Source organism: Pelophylax lessonae, assembly GCF_965119305.1.
Source record: "Pelophylax lessonae genome assembly, chromosome: 2".
NCBI lineage: Eukaryota > Metazoa > Chordata > Amphibia > Anura > Ranidae > Pelophylax > Pelophylax lessonae.
The window spans coordinates 509982898-510010782 of NC_138769.1; the positions used below are offsets into that span (position 1 = coordinate 509982898).

The window sequence follows — 27885 nt, forward strand, 5'->3', positions numbered from 1 at the left end:
ATAGCCGGACTTTTTTCTGCCTAGTGTCTTACTCCTGAAGGAGGCAGTATAACCCAATGGTTAAGAATTTTGAGGAGCGGTTTGTCAATGAACATCAAGGAAATGGCTTTTACGGTAAGTCAAAAATCCAGTTTTCTCCACTAATTAGGGTTTACTTAATGAGCAGACTAACCTGTCCGCCCCTTTAGACCAGATAGTCTGTTGCCATTCAGCCTCTCCTCTAGGTGGCTAGTAAAGATTCATCTCCACATATCCTGATGGTTGCTCCCAAGCTGTTATCTGATCTTCTAGAAAAGGAGGTTCCCTCTACTTCATTCGATCTTGTTTTGGACTTTGAACACCATGAAGATGCTGCTGTGCCTTTACTACTGAGAAGGAATGGGAGTCGTCCTGCGTCAAAGGGAAGCAGCTAGTTTCTTGAGCTGGACGATACCATGAGTGTCTGTCAGTCTCTCACTCTTTTTTAAGTTGGAAAATCAGGCAAACTGCTTATTACTCCATTGAAATAATAAAAAGTAAGAACTTGACACCCCTCGCTGTCAGAATACCATAGTATAGTGAAAAAGATCCATTCATGGGATCTTTGATGTTTTTTTTTTTTTTTTTTTTTCCCAACCCTATGGTTGAACTAAAAAAAAAAAAGGTGTACACCCAGCTTCAGCTTTTGACTGCCCTGTTTATGCACCAGCATAGACTATGGAATAATAATCATAATCGCCAGAACATCTGGTGTCCTACCTTTATTATACCTTGTTATACTTTTATCAGTTTGTTTTTAAATAACTTTTATTCTTTAAATATGTTTTAGGGCATTATCCAGCTGGAGAAAGAACTTGCCAATCTAGGAGGCATATGTGCTGCTGCTTTAATGAAGAAAGATTTGGCTCTTCCCATTGGTAATACAATATTTGTGGGCTATTCAATAACATTTCCATTAAAATGATTGACCCTGTTTGTCAGCATTCCTTATTTGGTCATCATAATAACCTATTGTGGAACTCCAGGCCAATGCAAAATACACATGCAAGGGTTCTTATTTTTAATATTTCTTATTCGATAGTATTCAGCTAATCTTGGGATTTACAACTCTGCCATGTTGCACAGCCAGACAGGCAGTTTGTTTATGTAATCTGCCTGCTAACTATTCAGTTAGCATTTAAAAAAAGAAAGAATAGATATTGCTTTTCAGGCTAATAAAGGTGATGGGCACCTTACCTTGTTTACTGTTGGCCCGGACTTTAAAAGGTTAAAAAATGGTTGACGGCTCCACTTTAAGTTAAGGGTCCTGTTGTTCATGAGGGCCAAAAGAAGAATGATCACAAATTTTATTTCTAAGCTTAAAATGTGCATCAAAAACTCCATGAGTCAATAGGGTTAAGCGCTTGCCATACATGTTATAATATTTTTGTACAATCACGTTGGATTCTCTAACCTTATGCAAGTGTAGATTTGATGACAAACAAATTAAAGTTATCGTTAGAACCTCCTATTGCAATGTTTGGCTGATGCACACTGCAGCTCAAAAAAAAGTTGCTTTTACAGGCATTTGAGCTTTTATTTCAGCTTAAAGCGGTAGTATACTCCACTTTTTAACTTTTACCTGCAGGTAAGCCTATAATGAGGCTTACCTTTAGGTAAAACTAATATCTCCTAAACCTGCACGGTTTAGGAGATATATTCGCCCTGCATGCAGCTGCTTACATCAGCGCGCACGCGGGACCTTCAGAGCTCCTTGTCGGAAAGTGAACTCCCGTGCGCATGTGCGGGAGTGACATCATCGTGGCTCCGGCCACTCACAGCGCCGGAGCCGCCGAACCCGGAAAAAACACAGAGGGAAGATGTCAGCTGCCTCAGCGGTGTCCAGGCGACCGTGTCGGGGCTTCGTTCTAAGGTAAGTATTTCATAATGAGCTACTAGCTCATTATGCCTTTGTTTTTTTTTTGTTTTTTTTTTTTTTGAGGATACTGCTTTAAAGAAGCTTGTACTTTTTTGGGATTTTTTGCACGTTTTCATTGAGCTTCTTTGAGCATAAGCGTTTCTCTTCACAAACCCTCCCCAGCTAATTTTTCCCATTTTTTTTTTTTTTTTTTTTTTTTTAGTGTTTTCGAGCTCCTTCATGCTCCTGTTCACGTTTTTGTGCATTTAGGCATCTTTTATGCTCAATCTCCTCTCAAAACGTGATTTTGGGGGCGAGTTCTGCCTGTAAGAGCACATGCCTGTAAACTCCTTTAAAAATCTATAGTAGGCATGTACACATTGCCTAACATGAAGGGGAGTTTCTAAGGGCTCATGCACACTGCAGCTAAAAAAAAAAAAACTGCTTTTACATGCATTTGAGCTTTTATTTCAGTTTGAAGAAGCGTGTACATTTTGGAGCTCTTTTGCATGTTTTTATTGAGCTTCTTTGAGCTGCAGTGTACATGAGCCCTAAAGGAGTTTGTACAGAATTTATCAGATTGTGAGTTATATGGCATGCTTAAGATTTATTATGTCTAACTCAATAGAGGAGTAACTTAGCCATTCTCCCTTTTAGGTAGTGAATTGGAAGAAGATTTGGAGATTGTCGAAGAGGCTGCTTTGCAGGTAAATAACCCAGACTGCATTAATGAACTGCTAGAAATTATGATTCTTTGGTTTAACCAAATTAATTTATAAAACAAATGACCCACTTGTTTGTGTCATGGGTTGCTAATGGTCTAAAGGCTCACTTTCAAAACATTTGGCTGTAATCGAAAGAGACATCATTAGCCTCTCTTCTCTAGTTGAGTTTTCTGTAGTATTAAATTCTTTTTAAAATCTAAATACATTTACAATCCTTCATTTAAAAGGGTACTGGCAAAATATGCAGCTGTGTTAATATAGAGATTTTGCTTCTGGAGAAGCAGGAGGTATACGAAGCTTTTTAGTACCTGTCAAAATTGAAATATTTGAGATAAACTTTCCAGTTAAAATGGTTACAAAAATGTGCAAATATGTAGTCTAAAGTTGTGTTGGCTAATTACTTTTTACCAAAGACATGTAATGAGGTGCTGCTGTTAACCTCTCCCTGACAGTCAAGCTGGTACACCATCGGATATTTTCTAGATCACTTACACAGAACAAGTGCATGTAGAAAAAGTTCTGATTTTTATCAACCTACTTTTCCCAGCATCTCAAAGTATTAAACCCAGTGACAGCAAGACACCTGTCATTTTTAGGTGATGATCAGCAATGGTGGCCTTATTAGCGTAATCCTACAGACCCAGAAGGCCTTTGTAGATTGGCTTGCAGAGGTTGTCCAAGCCAACTTGTATATGCCACTTCTTTACCTTGAAGGTTACATGATTGGGATTGTGGCATCTGCCTGAGCACCTGTCTCTGTGCAGCCTCATTTAAAAGATGTGATATACGCAGACTGGTCTTACCCTGAAAAGGTGTTTGCTCACTTAAGCATTTCGATGAACAGTACCCCTTGGAAACTGAGTTCACTCAGAAATAAAGTATATCTGCGGTGGATGTGGCGGCTCTCTCTCAACAAAGATCCTTCATGGTCCCAGTGTATGGGGTCCTGGTATTTAAGGATGCTTTGGACAAACTCTGGGAGCTTTATTCAAAGCCTCGTTTACTGTTGTAGAAGCAGCCTAACCACGTGCATTTGCAATTGTGGGAGTGTGTCAGTCTCGAGGTCTGGGCCAATCATTCTGGGCCAATCATATGTCGAGAGACACAGATCCTGACCACAAAGATACCAAGTTAGGCAGATACCTGGATAATTTACCCTGTGCCCTTAGTTTTAGTAAATTCTTTTATGGGATCCATTTAACTGCTTTCTTGGTTGGGCATCTTGTCAAAAACAAGTTGATTGCTTGCTTTGCCTCAATTCTGCTCTGGAAAATTATATCTCAAAGTTGACTGTGGGTGAAAGAACACTGTTGCCACTTCAAAGTTAAAGCCCATGGCACCACACCTTCTAATTCCAAAAAACATTCTTTCTCTTTCGTTCGTTGACGGACACAGCTCCTGATCTTAACCATTGGGTTATACTGCTCCCCTACCGGAGTAGAACAGTAGGCAGAAAAAAGTCTGGCTATGCCTATGGGCAGTCCCAGGGGGTATACTCCCTCTCTCTGCTATAGGTACTCAGTTGTTTTCTTCCTTCAGGAGTAAGGAACTAGCAGGGTCCTTGGAGCAGCAGTTGCTGTGTACCCGTGACCCGCCGACTTCGAAGAAATTTGAAGTTGGCGCCAAAACGGAGGGGGCGGAACTCAGGCACGTCCACTCTGGCCTCACAGGAAGTGACAGTGTTACTTCCGGCGCAGTGACGACATCCGCGGGCGCCAGGAAACCTTCGTTCTAGTTTCCGGAGGCGCGAACTGAGAAGACAAATGGGCGACCGATGCTGGGTGAAACAGCAGTTGCTGGGACCACCATACAGAGCGATGGACCCCTCGGCAGCAACCGCACAAGCGGCAGAAGTCGGCTCTGGCATCGGCACCTCTCAGGTAAGCAAGGGGGATATGTATACCCTATTTGCAAATACCTGTTAGGGAACTCCGTTTTTTCCTTCCCTTCCTCTATATGTCTGTAAGGGTCGGGTAAAAAGAGCACCATTTCCCTCTTTTCTGTCCACGAGGTGGAAGGGGAAAAGCGGGAGGAGGGGGGGGCACAAATCCCTAAATTAAAGAACTGTATTTTTATTTCCTATCTTTTAGACCAAGGCTCAGGACAAAATCCAACCTCAGCCCCCCAAAAAGAAATGTGCTGTATGCGGAGCAAAATTAAGTTCCTCTTGGAACAAGACCGTGTGCCGTGCATGCATAGAAAATCTGGTCAGAGATGACCCTACGGTCTCTACCCAGAGGATGCTGTCCTCAGTGAGAGATGAACTGACAAACTTTCAGTTCATTTAGAACTCTCATAGAAAAAATGCAGGCACCAACCCAGATCCCCACCTCAGTTCAGATCCCTGCATCCCTGACCAAGCCAACACAAGGCTTTGAAGAGGAAGAATCAGAGTCTTCCTGCTCCTCTGGAGAGGGATCAGGGTCAGGGGAGGAACCTAAAGAAAGTAATTCTTACGGTAACTCCATTTTCAAACTGAGCTTGGAGGATGTGGATAATCTACTCAAAGCAGTATATGTCACTTTAGAAATTGAGGAGGAGAAGGTGCAGCTCTCTAAACATGACCTTATGTACGCCAGTCATAAGAAACAAGCTAGAGTGTTCCCGGTGCATAGCTCCCTGTTGGATACAATTAAACAGGAATGGAATTCACCTGATAAGAAACCTTTATTTCTCTAGCGCTCATCGACAGACGTAGTCCTCGGTGATACACCACCTTCGGGTTATGTTACCTCCGCAGGAGCAGGACTAGACAGGAAATTAAAAAGCTCTGGCCACACCCTAGGGGCAGTCCCAGAGGGTATATCCTCTCTCTCTCTGCCTCAGCAAATCAGTTATTTTCTGTCTAGTTAGGAGTAAGGACCTAGACACCTTGCTGGGATCTTAGGTCCTGGCAAGAATTTTTTCTTAAAGGATTTTTTTAGACAGCTTTTTTCTCCAGTGTTCCTGTGAGATCTTCAAGCAAGAAAGCTGAACTGGGCGACGGGCTGGATGTTGAGATCCGGTGGTCACCCCAGTTCAGCCTACGAGCGCGTGCAGGCCATAGCTCCGCGCTGGGTCGGCCGCGACAAAGTCCCATTAAAGGACTGTCCACGCGAGTTAAACGTCTCGCCGAAACGCCAAAGACCATGAGTCACGGCGTCCGTATCGGTCGACAGCCCTCCCGCCCCGGTGGAGAGGGGTACTGTCAGGAGTTGGTGCCCGCCTGGTTCCGGTATGGTGAGTAGTATGTTCCCCCTTTTTCCCTGACGGGTTTTGTGGTGAACGCGGGCCCCTCTCTGTATGGTAAGAAAGAGTCCTTTCTATCCTATAACATGTCACAAATCCTCCTACTTTGAGTGTGATTTATGTGTGCAAAAGCCAGGAGGCTTGGCTTGGGAGCTAACAATCTATTGTATACATGTTTTAAAGATGTAATCTGTGGCATTCTGGGAATCTTATGGGTTAAGTATAAGCTACCTACCAGTCCGAAGCCACGGACATGTAGACTGCCTTCCAAATCAGATCTCCAGCTATTAGCAGGCCTCCCGAACGGCCACGCGGTCCGCCAGGGCCGGTACCGCCAACCACGCCATATCCCCATGCAGAGAGAGTGTTGTGTGCCCTGCAGCACACCGCTATTCAGTACAGGCCGCCGCCATTTTTTTTTTTGGATCGCACGAGCCGCCATTTTGGCGTAGCCTCGTGTCTCCAGCATGGGGGCGGCCATGTTTGAGGTGATCCTACACCTCGTGGAGCTTGGGGGAGGCGCCGGAAGGCGTGCAGAGGGGCGGAGCCGCCTCCTTTCTTCCTGGGCAGCCAGCCAAAAGACTTCCTGTTTGTCAAGACAGCGCTGTAAGCTGTTGCAGTTTAACTCTGAGCATCAAGTGGTGAGCCTGGGGGTCTATCTCTCTCTCTCTCGATCGATAGGGATCCCTAAGCAGGTAACACTAAGGGGTTTTTTTGTGGCGCTGGGGGTCAGAAAAAAAAAAAAAAAAAAAAAGTTTTTTTCTTTACTTTTGAATTATATTATCCAGGAAGTAACTGGAGTTATTATGGACCCTGCCACACATATTCCCCCACCTGTTTCCCTCGAGGGGGCCTCGGGACCCGCCGGTGCACAGAGTATAGAGTCATTTACAGCAATTTTGGAGTCTATGGTGGCTCGGGTGGAGGGGGCCTGTCAGGGACGGGGGTCAAGGAAGCGACCCCCGCCTACCCCTATACCATCTGACACCTCTGACTCAGATTCAGAGATGGTCACGGCAGTTGCAGGTTCCTCTGCAAGGGCTGTTATCCCAGGTAAAGCCCCCTCAGACAGTGAGGAGGACGCTTCTTCTCTTGCTATAATTCAGGAAGAAGCATTGGTGGACGCACTAGTTGTGGCAGTGCAAGAAACCTTAAAACTTGAGGCTTTACCGGCAGAGGCAACTGAAACAGAGAGGCCTTTTGGGACTAATAAGCCCATCAAGACGGCGAAGGCTTTTCCTGTACCTAAATGTTTTGGTAATCAGATTAAAGGAGAATGGGAGCATTCTAAACGTACCTTTACTATTTCCAAGCGTATTGCTAGACGCTATCCGTTTGAGGAATCCATCATTAAGAAATGGACGGTACCACCAGTCGTGGATCCGCCTATTTCCAGGCTGAATAAAGCCACGGTTATTCCAGTGGAGGACACTTCGTCCTTTAAGGATCCGGTGGATCGAAAGATAGAAGCAGAGTCCCGCACTATCTTTTCTCTGATAGGGTCAGCATTTAGACCAGTAATCGTTATTGGTCTAGTTTCCCAGACACTTACGGAATGGGCGAAAATGGTACGCCAAGATCTTAGGGGAAAAGATATTCCCCAGGAGACATCTGATTTGATGGAACAGATCATACAAGGGCTACGGTTTATCTGTGACGCAGCCTTGGACACTACTCCCCTATTAGGGCATGCATCTAAGTTAGCAGTGATCCTCAGACGTGTGCTGTGGTTAAAATGCTGGTCAGCTGACCTAGGTTCCAAAAAGACCTTGACCAATCTCCCCTTTCAGAGGAATCGTCTATTTGGAGCCAACCTAGATGAAATCATTAAGGATGCCACTGGGGGCAAGAGCACTTTTTTGCCACAGGCTGCAAAAGCTAAGGGACCTCGCAACAAGCGAGGACCTTTCTTTACCGCCCATAAAGGGCGCCCGGCTGGTACTAGCGGGAAAGGCAAGACTCCTCCAGGAGGGTTCAAGAAGGGGACCAACCCAGCCAAACCCGAAGCAAAGGAGTACACAGCCTGAAGGTGCGCCCCCACCCGGTTTCAGGGTGGGGGGACGTTTTCACCGGTATTCAGGACATTAGATCGAGCATCAACCACTACTACCGGTGCGATTCTTCCCTTCCAACATTTAAGTACCACAGGAAACGGTAGTTACCGTTCCCTGAAAAGATCTTTTCCTTTACCTTTTCCTAAGATTAGTCCCGATACCTCACAGGAATCGGATCTGGTTGACCAGATAGGCCAAGCAGCCTCTAGTCGGGTGACTTCGGTCCCTGAGGTTCAACCAGAAAAGATCACCTTTCCTGATAACTATCAGGTATCTGATAAATGTGTGGGAACAGAAAACGACCAGACTTTCTCGGATGGTCGGGGCCAGATAGCTCTAGGGACGCCTGGTTCAGATCCAATCAGCGCCAGTGGTCCTAGAAATTCTAGGCTGGCCTCCTCAAGCCGGCCTGGCCGACTTGGACATGTTAGTCGCAGACGTTCCGTGGGAACTTCGTCTCAGGGAGTGTCTGTGGTCTCAAGGACCAATTTACCTTCGTGCTTTACAGTCGCTGGTTTTAATGGCCTGGCCATTGAGACCCAAGTACTGAAGGACAGAGGTTTGTCTACTTCAGTCATTCCTACCCTTATTAAAGCAAGGAAAGCGACTTCCAGCAAAGTCTATTATCACACATGGATGACTTATATTGCATGGTGCGAATCTTTAGGATTTCCTCCACGTACCTATTCGGTGACTCGAATATTGGCCTTTTTGCAACAAGGGGTTGAGCAGAAGCTAGCCTTGAGCACCATCAAGGGTCAAGTTTCAGCCTTAGCAATCTTCTTTCAGAAGCCTTTAGCTACCAAATCCTTGATGCGGAATTTCATCCAGGGGGTGCGGCACCTGGCTCCTCCAGTCCGCGCGCCCTTACCGCCCTGGGATCTTAATTTGGTACTTCTGCTCGCAGGGTGTCAGAACTGGCTGCATTATCATGCCAGTCACCATACCTAGTGATTCATAGGGATAAGGTAGTACTTCATCCTAAGCCATCCTTTCTTCCCAAGGTGGTTTCAGATTTTCATCTGAATGAAGATATTGTACTACCTTCCTTGTGTCCTCAGCCCAAGCATCATCGGGAACATGCGTTGCATTCCTTAGATGTGGTTCGGGCAATCAGGGTATACCTGAAAGCTACGGAATCATTCCGTAAGACGGATTCACTTTTTGTGATCACGGATGGCCCCAGAAAGGGTTTGCCTGCATCTGCCGCGACCATTGCCAAATGGATTAGACAAACGGTGGTACAGGCTTATTCTATTAAGGGTCAGAGTCCTCCGTTCCCTGTTAGGGCGCACTCCACTCGAGCGCTCAGTACTTTCTGGGCCTTTCGCCATCAGGCGTCAGTGGTCCAGGTATGTAAGGCGGCCACCTGGTCGTCGGTACATACCTTTACAAAATTTTATAAAATTGATGTGACGGCATCGGCGGATGCCTCATTTGGCCGCAAGGTTTTGCAGGCCGCAATTTGAGGAGACCGGTGGTCTACCTCGAGGGTTTTTTTCTGTTTGAAAAAAAAAAAAATTGTTTTCTCTTTTTTTGGTGGAGTCTCATCATTAAGGATGAGCATTGTAAACTTCTAGTTGGCACCGGTTGGGCCTTCTAGATTGGGATTTGATTTCCATTTTCCCACCCCTCAGTTGTGATACTGCTCTGGGACGTCCCGAAGGTGGTGTATCACCGAGGACTACGTCTGTCGATGAGCGCTAGAGAAAAATGGATTTTTGTAAAATCTTACCGTAAAATCCTTTTCTCTTAGCTCATCGACAGACGTAGTCCCCGCCCCTCTGTTTTGGAGTTGGGTTGGGTTAAATTCTCTAAGCACTGCTTTTTCACATAACTGATTTGCTGAGGCAGAGAGAGAGAGAGGATATACCCTCTGGGACTGCCCCTAGGGTGTGGCCAGAGCTTTTTAATTTCCTGTCTAGTCCTGCTCCTGCGGAGGTAACATAACCCGAAGGTGGTGTATCACCGAGGACTACGTCTGTCGATGAGCTAAGAGAAAAGGATTTTACGGTAAGATTTTACAAAAATCCATTTTTCCCAGAAACTTGAAAAGAAGGTATCCAGGAACAAAATCCCCAAATTGGATGCTTCTCTTGCCAGAATATCCAAGGGAACAGACTTGGCATTTGAGGATTCAGGGTCACTAAAGGACCCTATGGATAAGAAGACTGACACCACATTACGTAGGGTTTGGGAAGCCTCCATTATGAGTTTAAAACCTGCCCTGGCATCCACCTGCATAGCCAGACACCTAGAGTTATGGCTATCTCAGATCCAAACGCACTTATCTGCCGGAACACCAAGGGAACAGATTGTAAAGTCGTTTCCACTCTTGTTTCAGGCAGTAGGGTTCTTAGCGGATTCTTCAGCTGAGGCTGTAAGAATGGCAGCAAAAACCTCAGCATTGGCTAACACAGCCAGACGAAGCCTATGGCTCAAGACATGGTCAGGGGATCTCACTTCTAAGTCACGCCTCTGTGGTCTTCCCTTCACAGGCGACCACCTCTTTGGCCCAGGCCTAACAGAGGCTCTGGAGCGCTCAGCAGATAAAAATAAGGGATTCCCAGAAAAGAAAAAGTACCCCTATGCCCCAAAGAATTTTCGTGGCAGGGGCAAACAGCAGAGATCTAACGAAACTCTGCAAACTTTCAAGAAGCGCTGGACTGGGCATAAAGGTAGGGGGAGGGGTAACATCTTGTTTAACCCTCCTCAACGCCCCAACAATCCCCAATGACTCCCTTCTCAGAGTAGGAGGGAGATTAAGGGCCTTCCTCCCACAGTGGAGGGGAATTACTTCCAGCCCTTTTATTCTAGATCTGGTAGGCAGAGGGCACAAACTGGAATTTTGTCTCCAACCTCCAGAAAGAACCCTGATTACATGTCTGCCCAGGGATCCAACCAAGGCTGCCGCCCTGAGTCTCCAACTAGGGGACTTATTAGATCAAGAGGTGATAATCCCAGTCCCCAAGGAAGAACAGGGAACAGGGTTTTATTCTCACATCTTCGTGATACGAAAACCTTCAGGAAGTCATCGGTTGATCCTGAACTTACGCAATCTGAACCTCTAAATAGCATACAAACACTTTCGCATGGAATCAATATACTCCATAGGGAACCTATTGTATCCAGGGTGTTACATGGCAACCCTGGATTTAAAAGATGCGTATTTTCACATCCCGATACACAAGTCCTACCAGAAGTTCCTGAGACTGGCAGTAAGGATAGGACTAGAAGTCAAACACTTCCAGTTCCAGGCCCTACCCTTCGGGTTATCCTCAGCCCCCCGGATCTTTACCAAAGTCCTGGGGGAGGCACTAGCCCCACTAAGACTGAAATCCATCATGATCACCCCCTACTTAAACGACATCCTGGTAGTGGCAGAATCCTACCAGAAACTGAAGGCAGACCTCCTAGTAGTTCAGGAATTTCTGACTTCACTAGGCTGGATCATCAACAGGCAAAAATCCTGCCTAATACCCTCGCAGAGACTAACTTACCTCGGGTACGAGATTTCCTCTCGGGATCAGATGATCTTTCTCCCTCAGTCCAAGATTGGGAAGATGCACCAAATGGTAGCCTCCTTACAGACCAATTTATGGGTCTCTTTGAGGGACATAACAAGGGTAAAAGGCTTGATGACCTCCTGTTTCCCAGCAGTCCCCTGGGCACGATTCCAGCAACGTCCACTCCAAGAATTCTTACTAAAGAATTGGGACGGACGGCCAGGTTCCTTGGAACAAAAAGTAAAGATTCCCACCAAAATAAAAAACTCTTTGGTGGTGGAGATCCTCTCTTCACCTATCAAAAGGGCTAGGCTGGACCATCCAGGTGTCAGAGGATCACCACGGATGCAAGCGCTTCCTGATGGGGGGCATATCTGCAGAACAAATGGGCGCAGGGAACATGGTCCCCATCACAGATAAAAACTTCATCAAACCAGAAGGAACTTATGGCAGTCCTAAAGGCCTTAGAGTTTTTTTCAGGTAGATATAGAGGGAAGCCATCTACAAATCCGGTCAGACAATATAGCAACTGTGGCGTACCTGAACATACAGGGAGGTACTCGAAGTCAGGGTCTACAGTCCATAGCACAGAAAATCTTTGTCTGGGCCGAGCTGAATCTAACATCCATCTCGGCTATCCACCTGAAGGGGACGCAGAACTGTTTAGCAGACCATCTCAGCCGCCACCAGGTGAATCAGGACAACTGGTCCCTCAACCCAGAGATATCACAACCTCATGGGGTCTTCCAGTAGTGGACCTATTTGCTTCCCAGGCAAACAGGAAAACAGAAAAGTTTTTCTCCATAACTCAGGGGGATCAGGCCTTAGGCATCGACGCCTTTGCCTACCCCTGGAAAATCAAGCTCTGTTACGCATTTCCTCCGGTCAGATTAATCCCACAGGTCCTCCAGAAATTCATCCAGGAAGACACGGAGATGATCCTGATAGCCCCGTACTGGCCCAAAAGGCCATGGTTTGCACGCCTTCAGGCTCTGGCTGCAAAACCTCTAATGGTCCTACCCTGGAGACAGGACCTATTGACACAAGGTCCGGTGGTCCATCCATACCTCCAGAACCCTAAACCTGACTGCCTGGTATCTGAGGAACAGATACTAGGCTCTCAGGGGTTCTCAGACAGAGTAATCAAAACATTAACCAGCTGTCGAAAGCCAGTCACAAGAAAAATGTATGCTAAAATATGGAAGAAATTCCATTTTTGGATGGCGGAGAATCAGAGACATTCTCCAGATATACCAACTATCTTGGAATTCTTTCAAGAAGGCATAGACAAAGGTCTCTCCCTGGGAACTTTGAAGGTACAGGCTGCCGCCCTTAGTGTCTTTCTTCAGTTTTCCCTTAGAGAAGACCCAAATGTAAATAATTTTTTCAGAGCAATTGCCCGGACAAAGCCGACCGTGATAAAAACGTGTCCAGCTTGGAATCTATCCTTGGTACTTCAGGTTTTGGTAACCAGTCCATTTGAACCCTTGGAAGATTTGTCAGAAAAATTGCTCACCCTAAAAACTTTATTTTTAGTAGCTATAACTTCGGCTAGAAGGGTAAGCGAACTACAGGCTCTCTCAATCAGAGAACCCTTTCTCATGATTTTTGATGACAGGATTGTGCTAAAAACAGATCCAGGGTTTTTACCCATGGTAGCTTCTTCCTTTCATAGGACTCAGGACATAGTACTTCCTACCTTTTGTAAATTCCCAAATAACGAAAAAAGAGAATTTAGTTGTTTGGATGTTAGAAGAGCCCTTCTGAAATACCTGGAGGTGACTAAAACCTTCAGGAAAAGTGATACTTTATTCATACAGTTTCCCGGCTCCCATAAAGGGGAAAAAGCTTCTAAGGCCACTTTAGCAAGATGGATAAAACGGGCCATCGCAGAAGCCTATCTGGTGAAGAAGGTGACTCCACCTTTCATTAATGCACACTCTACTAGAGCTTTGTCCACGTCTTGGGCTGAAAGGGCCGGTGCCTCACCAGACCAGATCTGTAAGGCAGCTACCTGGTCTAACTTTTCGACCTTTGTTGGACATGATCGCCTGGACCTCCTCTCTTCTCAGGAACAGGCATTTGGTCGAAAGGTGCTCCAGGCAGTAGTCCCTCCCTAGACTGGTAAGTTTCTTGCTCATCGTCTCATGGGCTGTCCTGGAAGACGTTTCTGAGAAAAGCTGAGTTATACTTACTGGTAACTCCTTTTTTAGTAGTCTTCCAGGACAGCCGGATTCCCACCCGGTTTATCTGATATTATGTATAATGTATGATATGTGTGTATATATATCTATATATGTATGTTTTACAGAGTGTCCTACGGTTCTCATGAAATACTGAAGGTGAGGACTGAAGGGACCGCCTTTTATTTAAATTTTGGAATGTGTTTCTTGTCCCTGGGGGAGGAGCCCTAAGGTCTCATGGGCTGTCCTGGAAGACTACTAGAAAAGGAGTTACCAGTAAGTATAACTCAGCTTTTTTTCTCTTGGTTTTTCGTGTGAGATCTACAATCAACCGACGAACTGAGCAAGGGGCTGGATAATCTAGATCTCATGATCACCCCAGTCTTGCCAGCGAGCGCACAGACCTCAGCTCTGCGCTAGGTCGGCCGCAACATAGCCCCACTGGACAGGGGGTGGCCTGCGAGTTAAATGCCTCACGAGGTCGCATACGGCCGGGTCCCCATTTTGTTGTAGCCTTGTGCTGCAATGTACGGTGGCCATGTTTTGGTAGATCAGCAGCCATTTTGCAGTGGTTTGCCATAAAAAATGGCGGCGGCCGTATCTGTGGAGTCTCCTGGGTGCTGTTTTCGGCAGTGGGAGCCCCTCCTCATCCCCTGGTGCGAACTCCTGAATCCTTTCATTTCCTGATCGTCGCTCGTGCAGTGCAGATTCTCCTAGTGGCTGCAGGTGCCTGATTTCTGCGGGGTGGTGAGTCTGGTGTGGTCCTCTCCCTCTCTGCTGAGGAAAGATTAGTGCTCTGTGGCTGACAACCGGATGGGCTGTCAGCCACAGGGGTTGTCCCTTAGTGTTTTACACTTTTTTGTGGGGGTCTCCCTGGTGACTCATGGAGTCTTTGGAGCACATCTCCCCACCTTATCCCCCTTCCTGAGGCAGTGGGACCCTCAAGGTCCCGTCCATCCATCAATGCACTGACGGTGATCCTGGAGTCCTTTGTGTCCCAGGTGGAGGTTGCTTTTGGGCGACAGGCTAGCAAAATAGCGCCCCCACCTTCCCCTGCCTCATCTGTCTCATCCGATCCTGGATCTGATTCAGCCATTCAGTAGACGTGGGTCACCCTGCTGGGTCTGCAGCCATGTGCCCTGAATCTTCAGACAGTGAGGAGGTGCTGGTGGATGCACTGATTGTAGCGCTAAGTTAGACCTTAAAGATGGAGGCTGCAGCTGCGACGGAGGCGCAGGTTCCGTTTGGCACTCAAGCCATCCAGAGCAGCAAAGTTGTTCCCTTTCCCCTCCTATTTTAACAGAATTGTCACTAAAGAGTGGGGACGACCCTAAGCGGTTTGCTAGGCGATACCCCTATAAGGAGTCCCTTAAGAAATTGACTGTTTCATCGGTGGTGGACCCTCCAGTTTCCAGACTAAATAAGACCACCATGATTCCGGTTGAAGGGTCCCCAGCCTTTAAGGACCCAGCTGACATGCTTTGGCCCGCAATATGTACACCCTGGCTGGTTCAGCACTGAGGCAAATATTCACCATTGCCCTGGTGTCCCAGACTCTGACCGAATGGGCTAGGCTTTTGCGCCATGATCTGGAGGGGTAATGGCCCCCCCTTTGCTGAGGTCATGGGCCAGCTGGTCCTGTGGCTGAATTTTCTGTGATGCCTCTTTGGATGCGGCTCTCCTACTGACTCGGCTCTTTCGACAGTGGTCTTTCGCCGTGTCTTTTGGCTCAAATGCTGGACTTCTAAAAAGGCCTTGACTGATCTTCCCTTTCAAGGAGATCGCCTGTTTGGTGCTACCCTGGATGACATCATTAAAGGTCTCACATGGGGGGGGGGGGGTCCAAAGAACCTTTCTTTCTTCCACAGGCTACTAGGGGAAAGGACCCTCGTCTGCTCATAAGTGTTTTTTTTTTTTTGGGTCCCTCAAGGTCAACTGACGAGGGATTCAAGCCCTTCGGATCAAAGCAAACTTGGTCTGGAATGTCAAGGATGGGCCTCTCCAGACCCACGGACAAGGCCCCTTCTGCATGAAGGTGCACCCTCACCCGTATCTGGAGTGGGGGGATGTATTTGCTGGTTCCCTGACCCATGGACTTCCCTGGTACAATCGATCCGGCTATAAGATCGAGTTTCCTTCTTACCCTCCAGTAAGGTTTTTCCCTCCAACATGCGACTGTCTCCAGTCCGCTTTAGGCTCTTTTTGTGGCAGTGCAAGACCTTTTACTTTAAAGGGTGATTGTCCTAGTTCCGACTTCGGAACGTTTTTCAGGGGTTTTTACTCAAACCTGTTTACAGTCCCCAGGAAGGAAGGCAAGGTGTGTCCAATTCTGGACCTTAACCACTTTAGCCCCAGCCCTATTTCGGACACTTTTTGTTCACAAGTTAAAACCAGTATTTTTTCCTAGAAAACTACTTAGAACCCCCAAACATTATATATATTTTTTTAGCAAAGACTCTGGAGAATAAAATGTCGGTCATTGCAAAATTTTTTGTCACGCGGTATTTGCGCAGCGGTCTTTAAAACGCCATTTTTTTTGGAAAAAATTTGAAAAATCACATTTCACTGCATTTAAAAAATACTAAACAGTAAAGTTAGCCCATTTTTTTTGTATATTGTGAAAGATGATGTCACACCGAGTAAATAGATACCAAACATGTTACGGTTTAAAATTGCGCCCCCCCGTGGGATGGCGACAAACTACGGTCAATAGAGATCTCAATCTGCGACGCTTTAAATTTATTTAACGGTTACCAGTTTAGAGTTAGAGTGTAGCTCTTTTTTTTAAATTATTGCCCACGCTCTGGCGATCGCGGCGATACCTCACATGTGTGGTTTGAACAGCGATTTCATTTGCGGCTCGACTTGCGTATACGTTTTTTTTTGTGCGCGACCTAACGGTGACGGGGACGGCTAAATTTTTTTTTTTTTTTTTTTTCCTATTTATTTTTTCTTTTTTTTTAAACTTTATTACAGGTTTTTAAAAAAAAAAAAAATCTGATCACTTTTATTGCTGTCACAAGCAATGTAAACATCCCTGGTGACAGCAATATGTCGTGACAGGTACACTTTATGGAGGGATCGAGGGTCTAAAAGACCCTAGACCCCTCCACTACACTTCCCTGTATGCAAAACGCCGAAAACGGCATTTTTGCATACAGCCGTTTTTCAAATCTGCCGCCTTTTGCAGCACAGTAACCCGGACGTGACGTCATGGACGCTGCCTCCGGGTTACGTCATCGGAGACCCGATCGATGCCGTTTCCGGCATTCATCGGGACTCCATCCAGCCGGCGGACGTGCCGGCTGGGTGCTCGGGGCTCCCGGTGGGACGGTAGCCCCGAGCAAAGCCGCGGAAGGCGGCGGGAGGGGGGGGACGTCCCCTCCCGCCCCCCCGGGTAACGATCGAGCGGCTCCCGAGCCGCATCGATCGTTACCGACGGAAAGCCGACCGTCGGCTTCAAACAACGGTACCGGGATGATGCCTCTAGCTAGAGGCATCATCCCGGTATAACCACTCAAAGTCAGCCGACGTAGAGGTTACGTGACTGGTAGTAAAGTGGTTAAGGCGCTGAACTGCTTTGTGCGGGTGTAGAAGTTCAGAAAGGAGTCCATTCGCACGGTGGTGGCTTCCCTACATCTGGGATTTTCTTGCATCCATCGACATCAAGGGCGCTTACAACACGCAGCATTCCAATATGTTGGTCACCGGCACTTCCTCCACTTTGCCGTGGGAGAGAAGCATTATCAGTTTTTGGCGTTAATCTTTGGTCTCGCCTCTGCTCCTCGGGTCGTCACGAAAGTATTGTCCCTGGTTTTAGCATTGTTACGCCAATAGGGGATTGTGGTTCTGGGTTACTTGGACGACCTCCTTCTGCAAGCTGAGTCTCTTACTGCTTTGGTGGAAAATCTGGAAATCACCATATGAGCTTTGAGGGAGTTTGGCTGCATTCTGGATTTTCAGAATTCTGCTCTGGTTCCATCCATAAAGCTGAATTATCTCGGTCTGACTCTGGACTCGGCCTTAACCAGAGTGCTTCTTCCTCTGGAAAAACTCCAAACATTGCAGGCTGCAAATTCATCTCCTGCTGTCCAGCAGGAATGAAGGCAAGGTGCGTCCAATCCTGGACCACAAGGCACTGAACTGCTTTGTGGGGGTGCAGAAGTTCAGAATGGAGTCCATTCGCACGGTGATGGCATACCAACATTAGGGGATTTTCTTGCCTCCATCGACATCATGGATGCTCGCCTTCACATTCCAATATGTGCCGGTCACCAGCATTTCCTCCGCTTTGCCGTGGGAGAGGAGCATTATCAGTTTGTGGCGTTACCCTTTGGTCTCGCCTCTCCTCCTCGGGTCTTCACAAAAGTGTTAGCCCCGGTGCTAGCATTGTTATGCCAGCGGGGGATCGTGGTACTGGGCTACTTGGATGACCACCTCCTCTTAGCAGAGTCTCCTTTGGTGGAAAACCTGGAGATCACCATACGATCTCTGAAGGAGTTTGGCTGCATTCCGAATTTTCAGAAATCTGCTTTGGTTCCGTCCACAAAGCTGGACTATCTGGGTCTGACTCTGGACTCGGCCTTAACCAGAGTGCTCCTTCCTCTGGACAAACTCCAAACATTGCAGGCTGCAATTCATCTCCTGCTGTCCAGCAGGTGGTGATCGCGCCAGGGCTTGCATGTGGGTGCTGGGCCTGATGAGGTCTACCTTCGAGGCTTGTTTGCACAGTTCCATACAAGGTCCCTGCAAGGAAGATTCTGGCCAAATTGGACAAGTATCCAGTGTCTCTGGACAATCGGGTCTGGCTGAACCGGGGAACGAAAGAGTCCCTGTTATGGTGCCTTCATTTTCCGGAGCTTCGGCTGGGCAAATCCTTCCTTACCTTGTATTGGACAGTGGTCACCACAGATGCCAACCTGTCCGGCTGGGGAGACGTCCTCAGCAAAAATTCTGTTCAGGGGATCTGGACACTGGAAGAGTCCAGACTAACGATCAATGTCTTGGTACTCCGAGCGATCAGACTGTGCCTGGAACATTGGACGGATCGTCTTCCAGGATGTCCTATGCGCGTTCAATTGGACAGTGCCACGGCCGTAGCTTATCTCAATCACCAGGGGGGCACAAGAAGTGTCCTGGTGGCTCTGGAGGTAGCCGGCATTCTAAAGGTGGGCAGAACAATTGTTCAAGCCCTCTCCGCTGTACACATTCCTGGGGTGGAAAACGGTCAGGCGGATTACCTCAGTCGGTAGGCATTGGACCAAGGGGAGTGGTCCCTTCATCCGTAGGTGTTTCATCAGTTGTCACCGGTGTGGCATCCTCAGGGTGAATCTGTTGGTGTCCTTGCTCAACAGAAAGGTGAAGAGGTTTGTGGCTCAGTCCCGCTATCCTCTGGCGGATGCTGCAGGTGTGCTGGTGGCCCCATGGAGGTCAGTATTGTCTAATTTTATGCCTTCCCTCCTTTCAAGTTTCTGCCAAGACTTCTTCTATGCAGGTTCGAGGCAGAAGGGATTCCGGTCATCTTAGTGGCCCCGGACTTGCCTCGCTGGGCTTGGTATGCCGATCTGGTGCAGCTTGTTGCTGACGTTCCTTGGAAGCTTGCTCTTAGGGAGGATCTGCTGTACCAAGGACCAATCTTCCATCCTGCTTTACAGTCACTGGTTTGGACAGCTTGGCTGTTGAACGCCAGGTGCTGATGGATAGAGGTTTGTCTGAGTCAGTGATTCTACCGCTATTAAAGGCTAGGAAATCTACTTCTAGGAAGATCTACCATTGTACGTGGAAGACGTACATTGCGTGGAATCTCTTGGTGTTAATCCTCGCTCTTTTTCGGTGGTTAGGATCTTGACCTTCCTTCAATGGTGGAGTTGAGCAGAAACTGACTTTGCGTACTATCAAGGTGTTCTCAGTCCTCCAGAAGTAACAAGGTTCAGAGAGGGAAGTGCAGAGGTATGTGGTGCTTTATATTGAGTAATAGCGGTGATGCGGTAACCTATGTGATACATTAAACACAATAATAGTCCTTAATAGTGAATGTGACCCAGTGGGGTTGACAAGCAAACAATGTTATGCATGGTGAACATACACATCATAATAATACAAACAATTAAACAATCGGACATCCGATGGGGGGATGGCACTGTCATGGTGATCCCGCTGGCCGATAGCCAAGTGTGGAGGTTATGTTACAAATAGTATGTTGGGAGATCAAGGGGAAGGCGATGACAGTGTCATGCCTGCATGCATGAACTGTGTATGCCAGTGCTGACTACAGTGCACAGGCTCCTCCTATGTAGTAGTTGGTAAGCAAAGGAGGAATGGGAAACCGAGGATGGACAGTGCAAAGGAAAGTATCTTGGCCAGGATTGTCACAAGAATATGAGCCAAAGGCTAGTTCAGGGAGGAGAGGGCGAGCGGGAAGGGGGTAAGTAGCAAAGCACAGGAGACAGTTGCTAGTAGATCAGGGGGGGGGGCCGGATGGTCCGGATATCCGGAAAGATCAGGAAGTGGGGGGAAGGAGAAGGTACAGAGATCCTGGGGAGATAGTAAGTCAGCCCTTTTAGGGTAATTGCATAGTACCTCTATCCTGTGTGCTCAGATCGGCTGGTGACCACCTAGTGTCCCTACGGAACGAAGGGATGGATTAGTCTCCGCTGCTCCACTGATGTGTGTGCTGATTTTAGCTCTTGTCCTGGCTCTTTTGTGGGTGAGTGATTCCAGTGGTCCTGTAGGTTCTGGTGGTCCTGGTCGGGGTCCTTGTGCTGTCCTGTTCGAGTCTGTTGGACAGACTCCCAACAGGACAGCACAAGGACCCCGACCAGGACCTACAGGACCACTGGAATCACTCGCCCACAAAAGCGTTTTTCTGGGATTGGTGAATGTCATGGATACTTGCACATCCCAGTATTCTAGCCTAACATACTGTTTTCTGTGCCGATGAGAGACGGTCTGTTTTTACTTGCATGTTTTTTACAGAGAAGACGGCAGGGAGGTTCTTCAAACTAATAGCTTTATGAAAGTTAGAAGTAGTGCAATTCCTTGTAGAAAAAAAGGTCAGGCTGGAGTTCGGGTTTGTTGCTTTCTGCGCATTGCCATGAGAGCAACACTTTGGGGTATTCATGTCCCAGATCACACTGGACAACAGAAAATTTGTTTCCCTTTTTTCATGATAATTTAGACAAGTCTAAAATTCGCCAAAAACTGTGGTTTAATCTTTCACCTACAGTTTTTTTTATAGACCTCTGTTTTTGCAATTTGCAAAACCTGTTTGGTGGGTTGCACGAAAACAGAACTACTGTGGAAGCCTAGCCAGAACGCCAAGTGCCTCTGGAATATCTGTAGAGATCTAAAAGTAGTGGCTCTTCTGCTTGGTTTGTATCTCAGATATACCAAGTTCTGTAACACAGCTACACAAGAGCGTTTCATTACCTGAAATTGAAATGGCCACTCCGAATTTCGTTCTAGGAGAGAAAAATGTGGTACATGAACCACTTGACGCAACAGATATTTTTGCCTTCACTTCATAAAATTCAGACTGATGAAACATTTTGTGAAAGCGATGAAGGTGAAGGTTTCCGCAAGGTGAAGATTTCCGCTATTTGAGATGTTTCTAGGAATAACTGATGCCATAATAGGAATTTTTGTTGGTCCATAGATCATATATGTTATCAAAGACAAGCAGCTTGAAAATCTTTTATTGGTTTTAGAAAAAATTGCCTGGAAAGCATGCAAGGATGTCATTAAGACTTTTCTTGGCAAGCTGGTTGACAAATTTTTTACAGCATACAAGACCATGAAGTGTAACGTCTGAAGATTTAATTTCTATCTTTTCACTTGGACTTTTTTCCCAAATATCTAGATGGCAGTCATTGACAAACAGTGAAAGGATTCACTAGGACAGGGCAACTGTAATACCTTAATGTTGACTGTTGGACACTGCAGCCAAGTGCAACTGACAATGCCAACGAACAAAAACCCTGTTGATCCCATGTAGCATGTCGGAAACATTAACGTTAATTTCATATTCTCAACTCCTGGGTCATTCTGAAATTGTTTGAGTTGAGTTTGAAGGGTTCTATCATAATTATAAAGGTTTTTCTGGAAGCAAAACTTTTGAATACATTTGCTAGCCAGTGTTACCTGGATAGCTTCCTGCTGATGGACTGCTCAGCTACAACTTTTACTTTAACTGAAAATTGCTCGGTTGTACAATGCATGCTGTACCCAAATAAATAAAGTGTTTTTATTCCCCCCCATACCATCCCCCCACCCCCCAAATGGTTTTCTACTGGTGGTGTTTGATCACCACTTTTTTTTTTTTGTGCTATAAACAAAAAAAAAAAGACCATTTTGAAGAAAATCTATATATGTTTTGTTTTCTGCTGTAAAGCATATCCAAAATAGAAAATTGTAAAAATATAAAATTTCTTCACCAATTTAGGCTAATGGGTATTCTGCTGCATATTTGTGGTAAAAAAAAAAAAATCCCAAATGAGCGTATATTGATTGTATACCTTTGCGCAAACCAAACACTGGGATTTTTTTTTAAACCTGTAATAGTGGCGTTTAGCGACTTAAGGTGGAACTGGGATATTACGGAAGGCAGTCGGACACCACGCCACTTTTTGAAAAATCAGCATTCCATCAGGGCTCACAGCCTGTGGAACCAGTGAACAAAAAAAGTGTACCCAGCTTTAGGCTTTTCAGCATCAACTCTTCTTTTCCTAAATTTGCAAGGCTGCCACCTGGTCCTTCGTTCACATTCTCTAAGTCTTACCAGATGGATTTTAAGGTCTTAACGGACGCAAGCTTTAAATGAAAAATGTTTCAGAGCCAGTTCACACCACATGCAGTCCAGTGGGTTTTTGTTTCTGCATCAAACGCATGGAAAGTAGGTTATATGGTTTCCAATGGCATAATTCACTCCAGTGCTTGCAGTTCCAGTGCATTCCAGAAAAAAAAAAGTAGAACGTGCTGCATTTTTCCTGCACTGGACTATACTGGAACTCTGTAAAATGCATCAACAACGCACTGAAACACACGTCCGTATTTAACCACTTGCCTACTGTGCACTTAAACCCCCTTCCCATCCAGACCAATTTTTAGCTTTCAGTGCTCTCACACTTTGAATGATAATTGCGCGGTCATGCAACACTGAACCCATATGAATTTTTCATCCTTTTTTTCTTAGAAATAGAGCTTTCTTTTGATGGTATTTATTCACCACTGGGCTTTTTATTTTGTGCGCTATAAATGAAAAAAAGACTGAAAATTTGTTATAAAATTTTGCAAATTAGTAATTTTTCTTCATAAATTTTGGCCAAAATTTATACTTCTACATATCTTTGGTAAAAATAACCCAAATAAGTGTATATTATTTGGTCTGCGTGAAAGTTAGAGAGTCTACAAGCTATTATGCTAATCATTGAAAATTGATCACACCTAATGTACTGACCATTTCTTGAGACCCTAACAAGCCAGGAAAGTACAAATGACCCCTTTTTGGAAAGTAGACATTCCAAGGTATTTAATAAGAGGCATGGTGAGTTTTTTGAAGTTGTCATTTTTTCCCACAATTCTTTGCAAAATTAAATTTTTTTTCTTTTTTTTTTACAAAATTGTCATTTTCAACAGGTTGTTTCTCTCACATGGCATATGCATACTTACAACTACACCCCAAAAACACATTCTGCTGCTCCTCGAGTATGGCGATACCACATGTGTGAGACTTTTTTGCAGTCTACTCATATAGAGAGGCCCAACATGCAAGGAGCACCATCAGGCAGATATTGTGAGCAGTGCTGGTGTGGTCAGTTCATGTGGCAGGCAGAGTCATGATGGTAGTAAGTCCTGCAGGCAGAAGTAGGGCCTCTGTCGGGATAGAATGGGGACAGGGGTAGAGGCTTCTCCCGCCCAAATCGATTTGAAGCCTCCGGGATCCAGACCCTAATCTGAGAAGAAGAAAAACAAAAAAGTGTTTTCTTCATCCAGAAAAACAATTCTGGTCCCCTCACATATGCGAGACCCCTGTGGTATGAATCCCACTACTCCAAGAGGCAGGCAAAAATCGTGGTCAAACAGTCCAGGGTCAGTTCCAGAGCAGGCAGAGGTGTGTACAAAATCAGCAGGCAAAGGCGTGGTCAAATAACAGTCCAGAGTCAGTTCCAGATCAGGCAGAGGTATGAACAGAATCAGCAGGCAGAAGCATGGTCAAAAAACAGGCCAGGGTCAGTTCCGGAGCAGGCAGACATATGTACAAAATCAGCAGGCAAAGGCGTCGTTGAATAACAGGCCAGGGTCATTTCAGGAGCATACAGTGGCATAAGGGGTGAAGGTGGAGGACTACGTTTACCATACTTCGTTACCATACTTGTCTAAATTATTAGTGGAGGAAACAGTCTTCTATACAAAGGCCTGGTTGGGAAGGACACTGGGGACAATAATAACGGGTGTCTTTTCTAACTCCTGCCTTGGTACACACTCTACATTTTTTCTGCCGTCTTTTGTCTGTTTGTGTGGGAGGGATTTTACTGGGAAAATGGCGTTTTAGAAAGTCTACTTATTACGTCAGATCGAATGTTTTCTTGTTGGCTGTTTGGAAATATAAGGGCAGTGAAGATTTCCTCCAGGTAATAAAGGAAGGGTTGGGGGGCTTTCGGTGGACTTGCGCTATATTATGTACGAATTGTATGTGGCCAAATGAAAAAGATAAATTGAGACTTTTTTGTACCAATGATATGTTCGTCTTGTGGGTAGATGGGGTTCCATCATTTGGTCGTTGAAGTCCACTCCCCCCATGAACAAGTTGTACTCATGTACACACGTTGGCTTTTGGATTGGGCCATTCCATCTTCGGACTTCCACGTAGTTGTCATTGTGGATTGAAGACAGCATGTACACGTCTCTTCTGTCCCTTCACTTCACAGCCAGAACTTCCTCATTTCGCAGACTCGCCGTCTCCCCTCTACTCAGCTTGGTGTTAACGAGCTTTTGAGGAAAGCCTTTCCTGTTTTTTCTGACCGTGCCACATGCAGGAGTCTTCTTCCTGTGAAGGTTGCGGAACAGGGGCAAACTTGTGTAGAAGTTATCTACGTAAAGGTGGTAGCCTTTTTCTAGGAGAGGGTAAATGAGGTCCCAAACAACTTTCCCACTTGATCCCAAGTAGTCTGGACATTCAGGGTGATGCAGCTGGGTGTCCTTCCCTTCGTACACCTTAAAGGCATATGTGTACCCTGTGGCTCGGTCACATAATTTATACACCTTTACCCCATAGCGGGCCCGTTTGCTGGGAATGAATTGTTTGATGCCCAACCTGCCGGTAAATTTAACCAGGGACTCATCCACACATACATGTTGGTCTAGGGTAAATAATTGAGAAAATATTTCCGAAAAAAAAAATTTAGAAGTGGCCGAATTTTATAAAGCTTGTCAAATGTTGGGGAATTTCGGGGAGGGCACTGGGTATTGTCATTATAATGGAGGAACCTCATTATCATCAAATATCTGGCCCTGGGCATTACTGCAGAGTAGATGGGCATATGGTAGATAGGTTTGGTTGACCAATATGCACGCAATTCATTTTTTTTTTGAGTCCCATATTGAAGGTGAGGCCTAAAAAGATCTTGAACTCCTCCACCGTTAGGTCTCTCCACTCAAAGGGGTGGGAATAAAATGACGTGGGGTTACTCCGAATAAGTTGTTGTGCATACAGGTTGCACTGGGCCACAATTGACGTCAGCAGGCCCTCCGTAAAAATTAAACTGAAGAAGTCTATCGGGGCAAAGTTCTCCGTGTTAACCTGGACTCCTGGCTGGGCAGTGAAAGGGGGGATGATGGCTTCTCCTGAGTTAGGAGGAAGCCACAAGGGGTTCTGAAGGGCATAGGGAAGGCTGGCGTTGGTCCTAACCCTTTGGGGGCGAGGTGACACCCCACTTGAACTTGGTCTTTCTTGCCGAGGCACTGTGGTGCTGGTGGATGGCACTGCGGAGCTGGTGGATGGCACTGCTCCTCACCAGAACGCCTTCGTTTGGCAGGCATGCAATATTCTTCCTCGTCGGAGTCTGTCTGCGTCCCACTGTTTATGACCGGCTCGTAATTTACTTTGGAGTCAGACTCTTAATCCGAAGAAGATTCCGAAGCAGAGAGCTCCCTGTTGATCTCCTCGTTTACACTCAGGATATTGAAGGCCTCCTCGGCTGAAAAAAAAATTCTTTGCCATCGTTGGTGATCCTACACATTGGCACGGTGACACTAATGGCACTGATGACACTGAACTGTAGGCCCTTTTGACACGGTGAGATGTGACACTGGTGGCACTGATGACTGATGGTGCACGGTGACACTGATGGGCACGGTGAGACTGATGGGCACTGTGACAGTGATTGGCACACTGATGGACACTGTGATGGGCACAATGGCACTGTGGGCACACTGATGAGCACACTGATGGGCACACTGATGGGCACCGTGGGCACACTGATGGGCACCGTGGGCACACTGATGGGCACTGTGGGCACACTGAGCGGTGGGCACACTGATATGCACTGTGGGCACAGATGGGCACACTGGTGGACACTGGGCAACACTGTGGACACACTCTGTAAACTCACGGATCTCTCCTCTTCTCACACTGCAGTCTGTGTGTGAGGAAGGAGAGCTGGCAATGAGAGATGATCTCATATGTTTACATTTGAGATCATCTCTCATTGGATGCCTCGATCGAGTGACGAATGGCTGCTGTGATTGGCCATTCGCCACGATCTGTGATTGGCTGTGTCCAAGGGACACGGCCAACACAGATTTTCCCCGATGCGCGCTCGCGGGAGCCTGTTACTGGGAGGCCGTTTAAAGACGGCTTCACGGAAATTCGAGTCCGCGCTGTAGCCGTCTTTCGGCTATAGCGCGGACCGGAAGTAGTTAAGATTAAGAAAAAAGAGGTGGGAAAATGCACTGGAATGCATCAAAAACATTTAAAAAACACGCATGCAGAAAAGCTTCTGGAACGCATGCGGACAGCATTTCTATGATGTGAACTGGCCCTCAGCTGTAATCTGAGTGTTTTTTTTTTTTTTTTTTTGTGTTTAACACTTCTTTTTCTTGTGGTCCTGTTGGCGTTTCTGTTTTGGTATGTCGTAGCCCATCACTCGGTTTCTTGCTTGAGGACATTTGATCTATGATTCCAAGTTCTGTGTCTTGTACTTGCACTTAAGATAGTAGGAATTTTGACTTTGCCTGTTAATTTATCTTGTAGTACAGTACAAAACTCATGGTCCTCCCCTCTGTGTTTTTTGATTTCTCCTTATTGCTTGCTTGAAAAATCTTGTCTCATTGGCTGGGCAGGGTTATATGAGTGCACACTAGGGGTGGTGACCCTAGCCAGTTTTTTGTGTCCAGACACCTGAAGGTAGCCTGCATTTAACCCATTGTCTATGAAAAGAAGTCCTGTGAGTTGTACTCTACACCAAAATAAAGATTCTATAGGTAATCAAGATGCATATTTTCTCAACTCTGGTTTTCTAATGTTTTGATAACTGATGACCTTTTTATAATTATTTTGACATATTTGGTGGGATTACTTTCTTCTGCTAAATGTGCTGTTAAAAAAAAAAAAAAAGTGGCTATTTTACCAAAGGAAGCGCACTGTACAGAGAAAAAAGGCCTTCACCCATTAAGTAGGGAATTTAATCAAGACAGCATGTGGAAGCTGCTTGCGTTACAGTAGATGTGTAAACCCTAAAGAGTCTATTTTTTTTGTATCGATACCTTTTTTTAAAACAAATTGTATTTGCTTAGATGCATGTTCATTATCTTACAGGTGTGCAAAACACATTCTGGGATTTTAGGAAAAGGCCTTGCTCTGTCTCATTCTCCAACCATTCTGGAAGCTCTAGAAGGAAAGCTTCCCTTGCAAATTCAAAGCAATGAGCAGTCATTTCTGGAGGATTTCATCACTTGTGTGCCAGGATCTAGTGGTGGACGTTTGGCAAGGTTAGTATTAGAATTCTATAGCTCACTGTGCAATATTTTTACGTGGGAGTTTTTTTTTTTTTTTTTTACCATGCAGGTACAAGAACAGTAGGACTTTGTTTTTTAAGCAAACATTTTAAAAGTACACTGGGACAGCTCTCAACCTTGGATTGGTTCTCAATATTTCATTGGCTTTAAGCAGGTTTACCGGGATTTTGCACTGAAACTGCTAGCTACTAGCACTGATCCAGCACTTAACCCAATACGTTGGTTTGCTCCTGGGTTTCTCTATTTGCACATTCTATAGTACAATTTAATCACGATGCCTCACTATTATCATTATAGAAA

The 27885-nt window shown here is 46.0% G+C and overlaps 1 protein-coding gene across 1 annotated transcript in view; it reads left to right on the forward strand.

The window, feature by feature from the left end:
- Positions 1 to 27885, forward strand: part of MYCBP2 (MYC binding protein 2) — a 553924-nt gene that overhangs the window by 313600 nt on the left and 212439 nt on the right. The window contains 3 exon segments of the mRNA XM_082246610.1: positions 809 to 896; positions 2534 to 2583; positions 27386 to 27558. Of these exon segments, the coding sequence (XP_082102736.1) occupies positions 809 to 896; positions 2534 to 2583; positions 27386 to 27558 (311 nt within the window).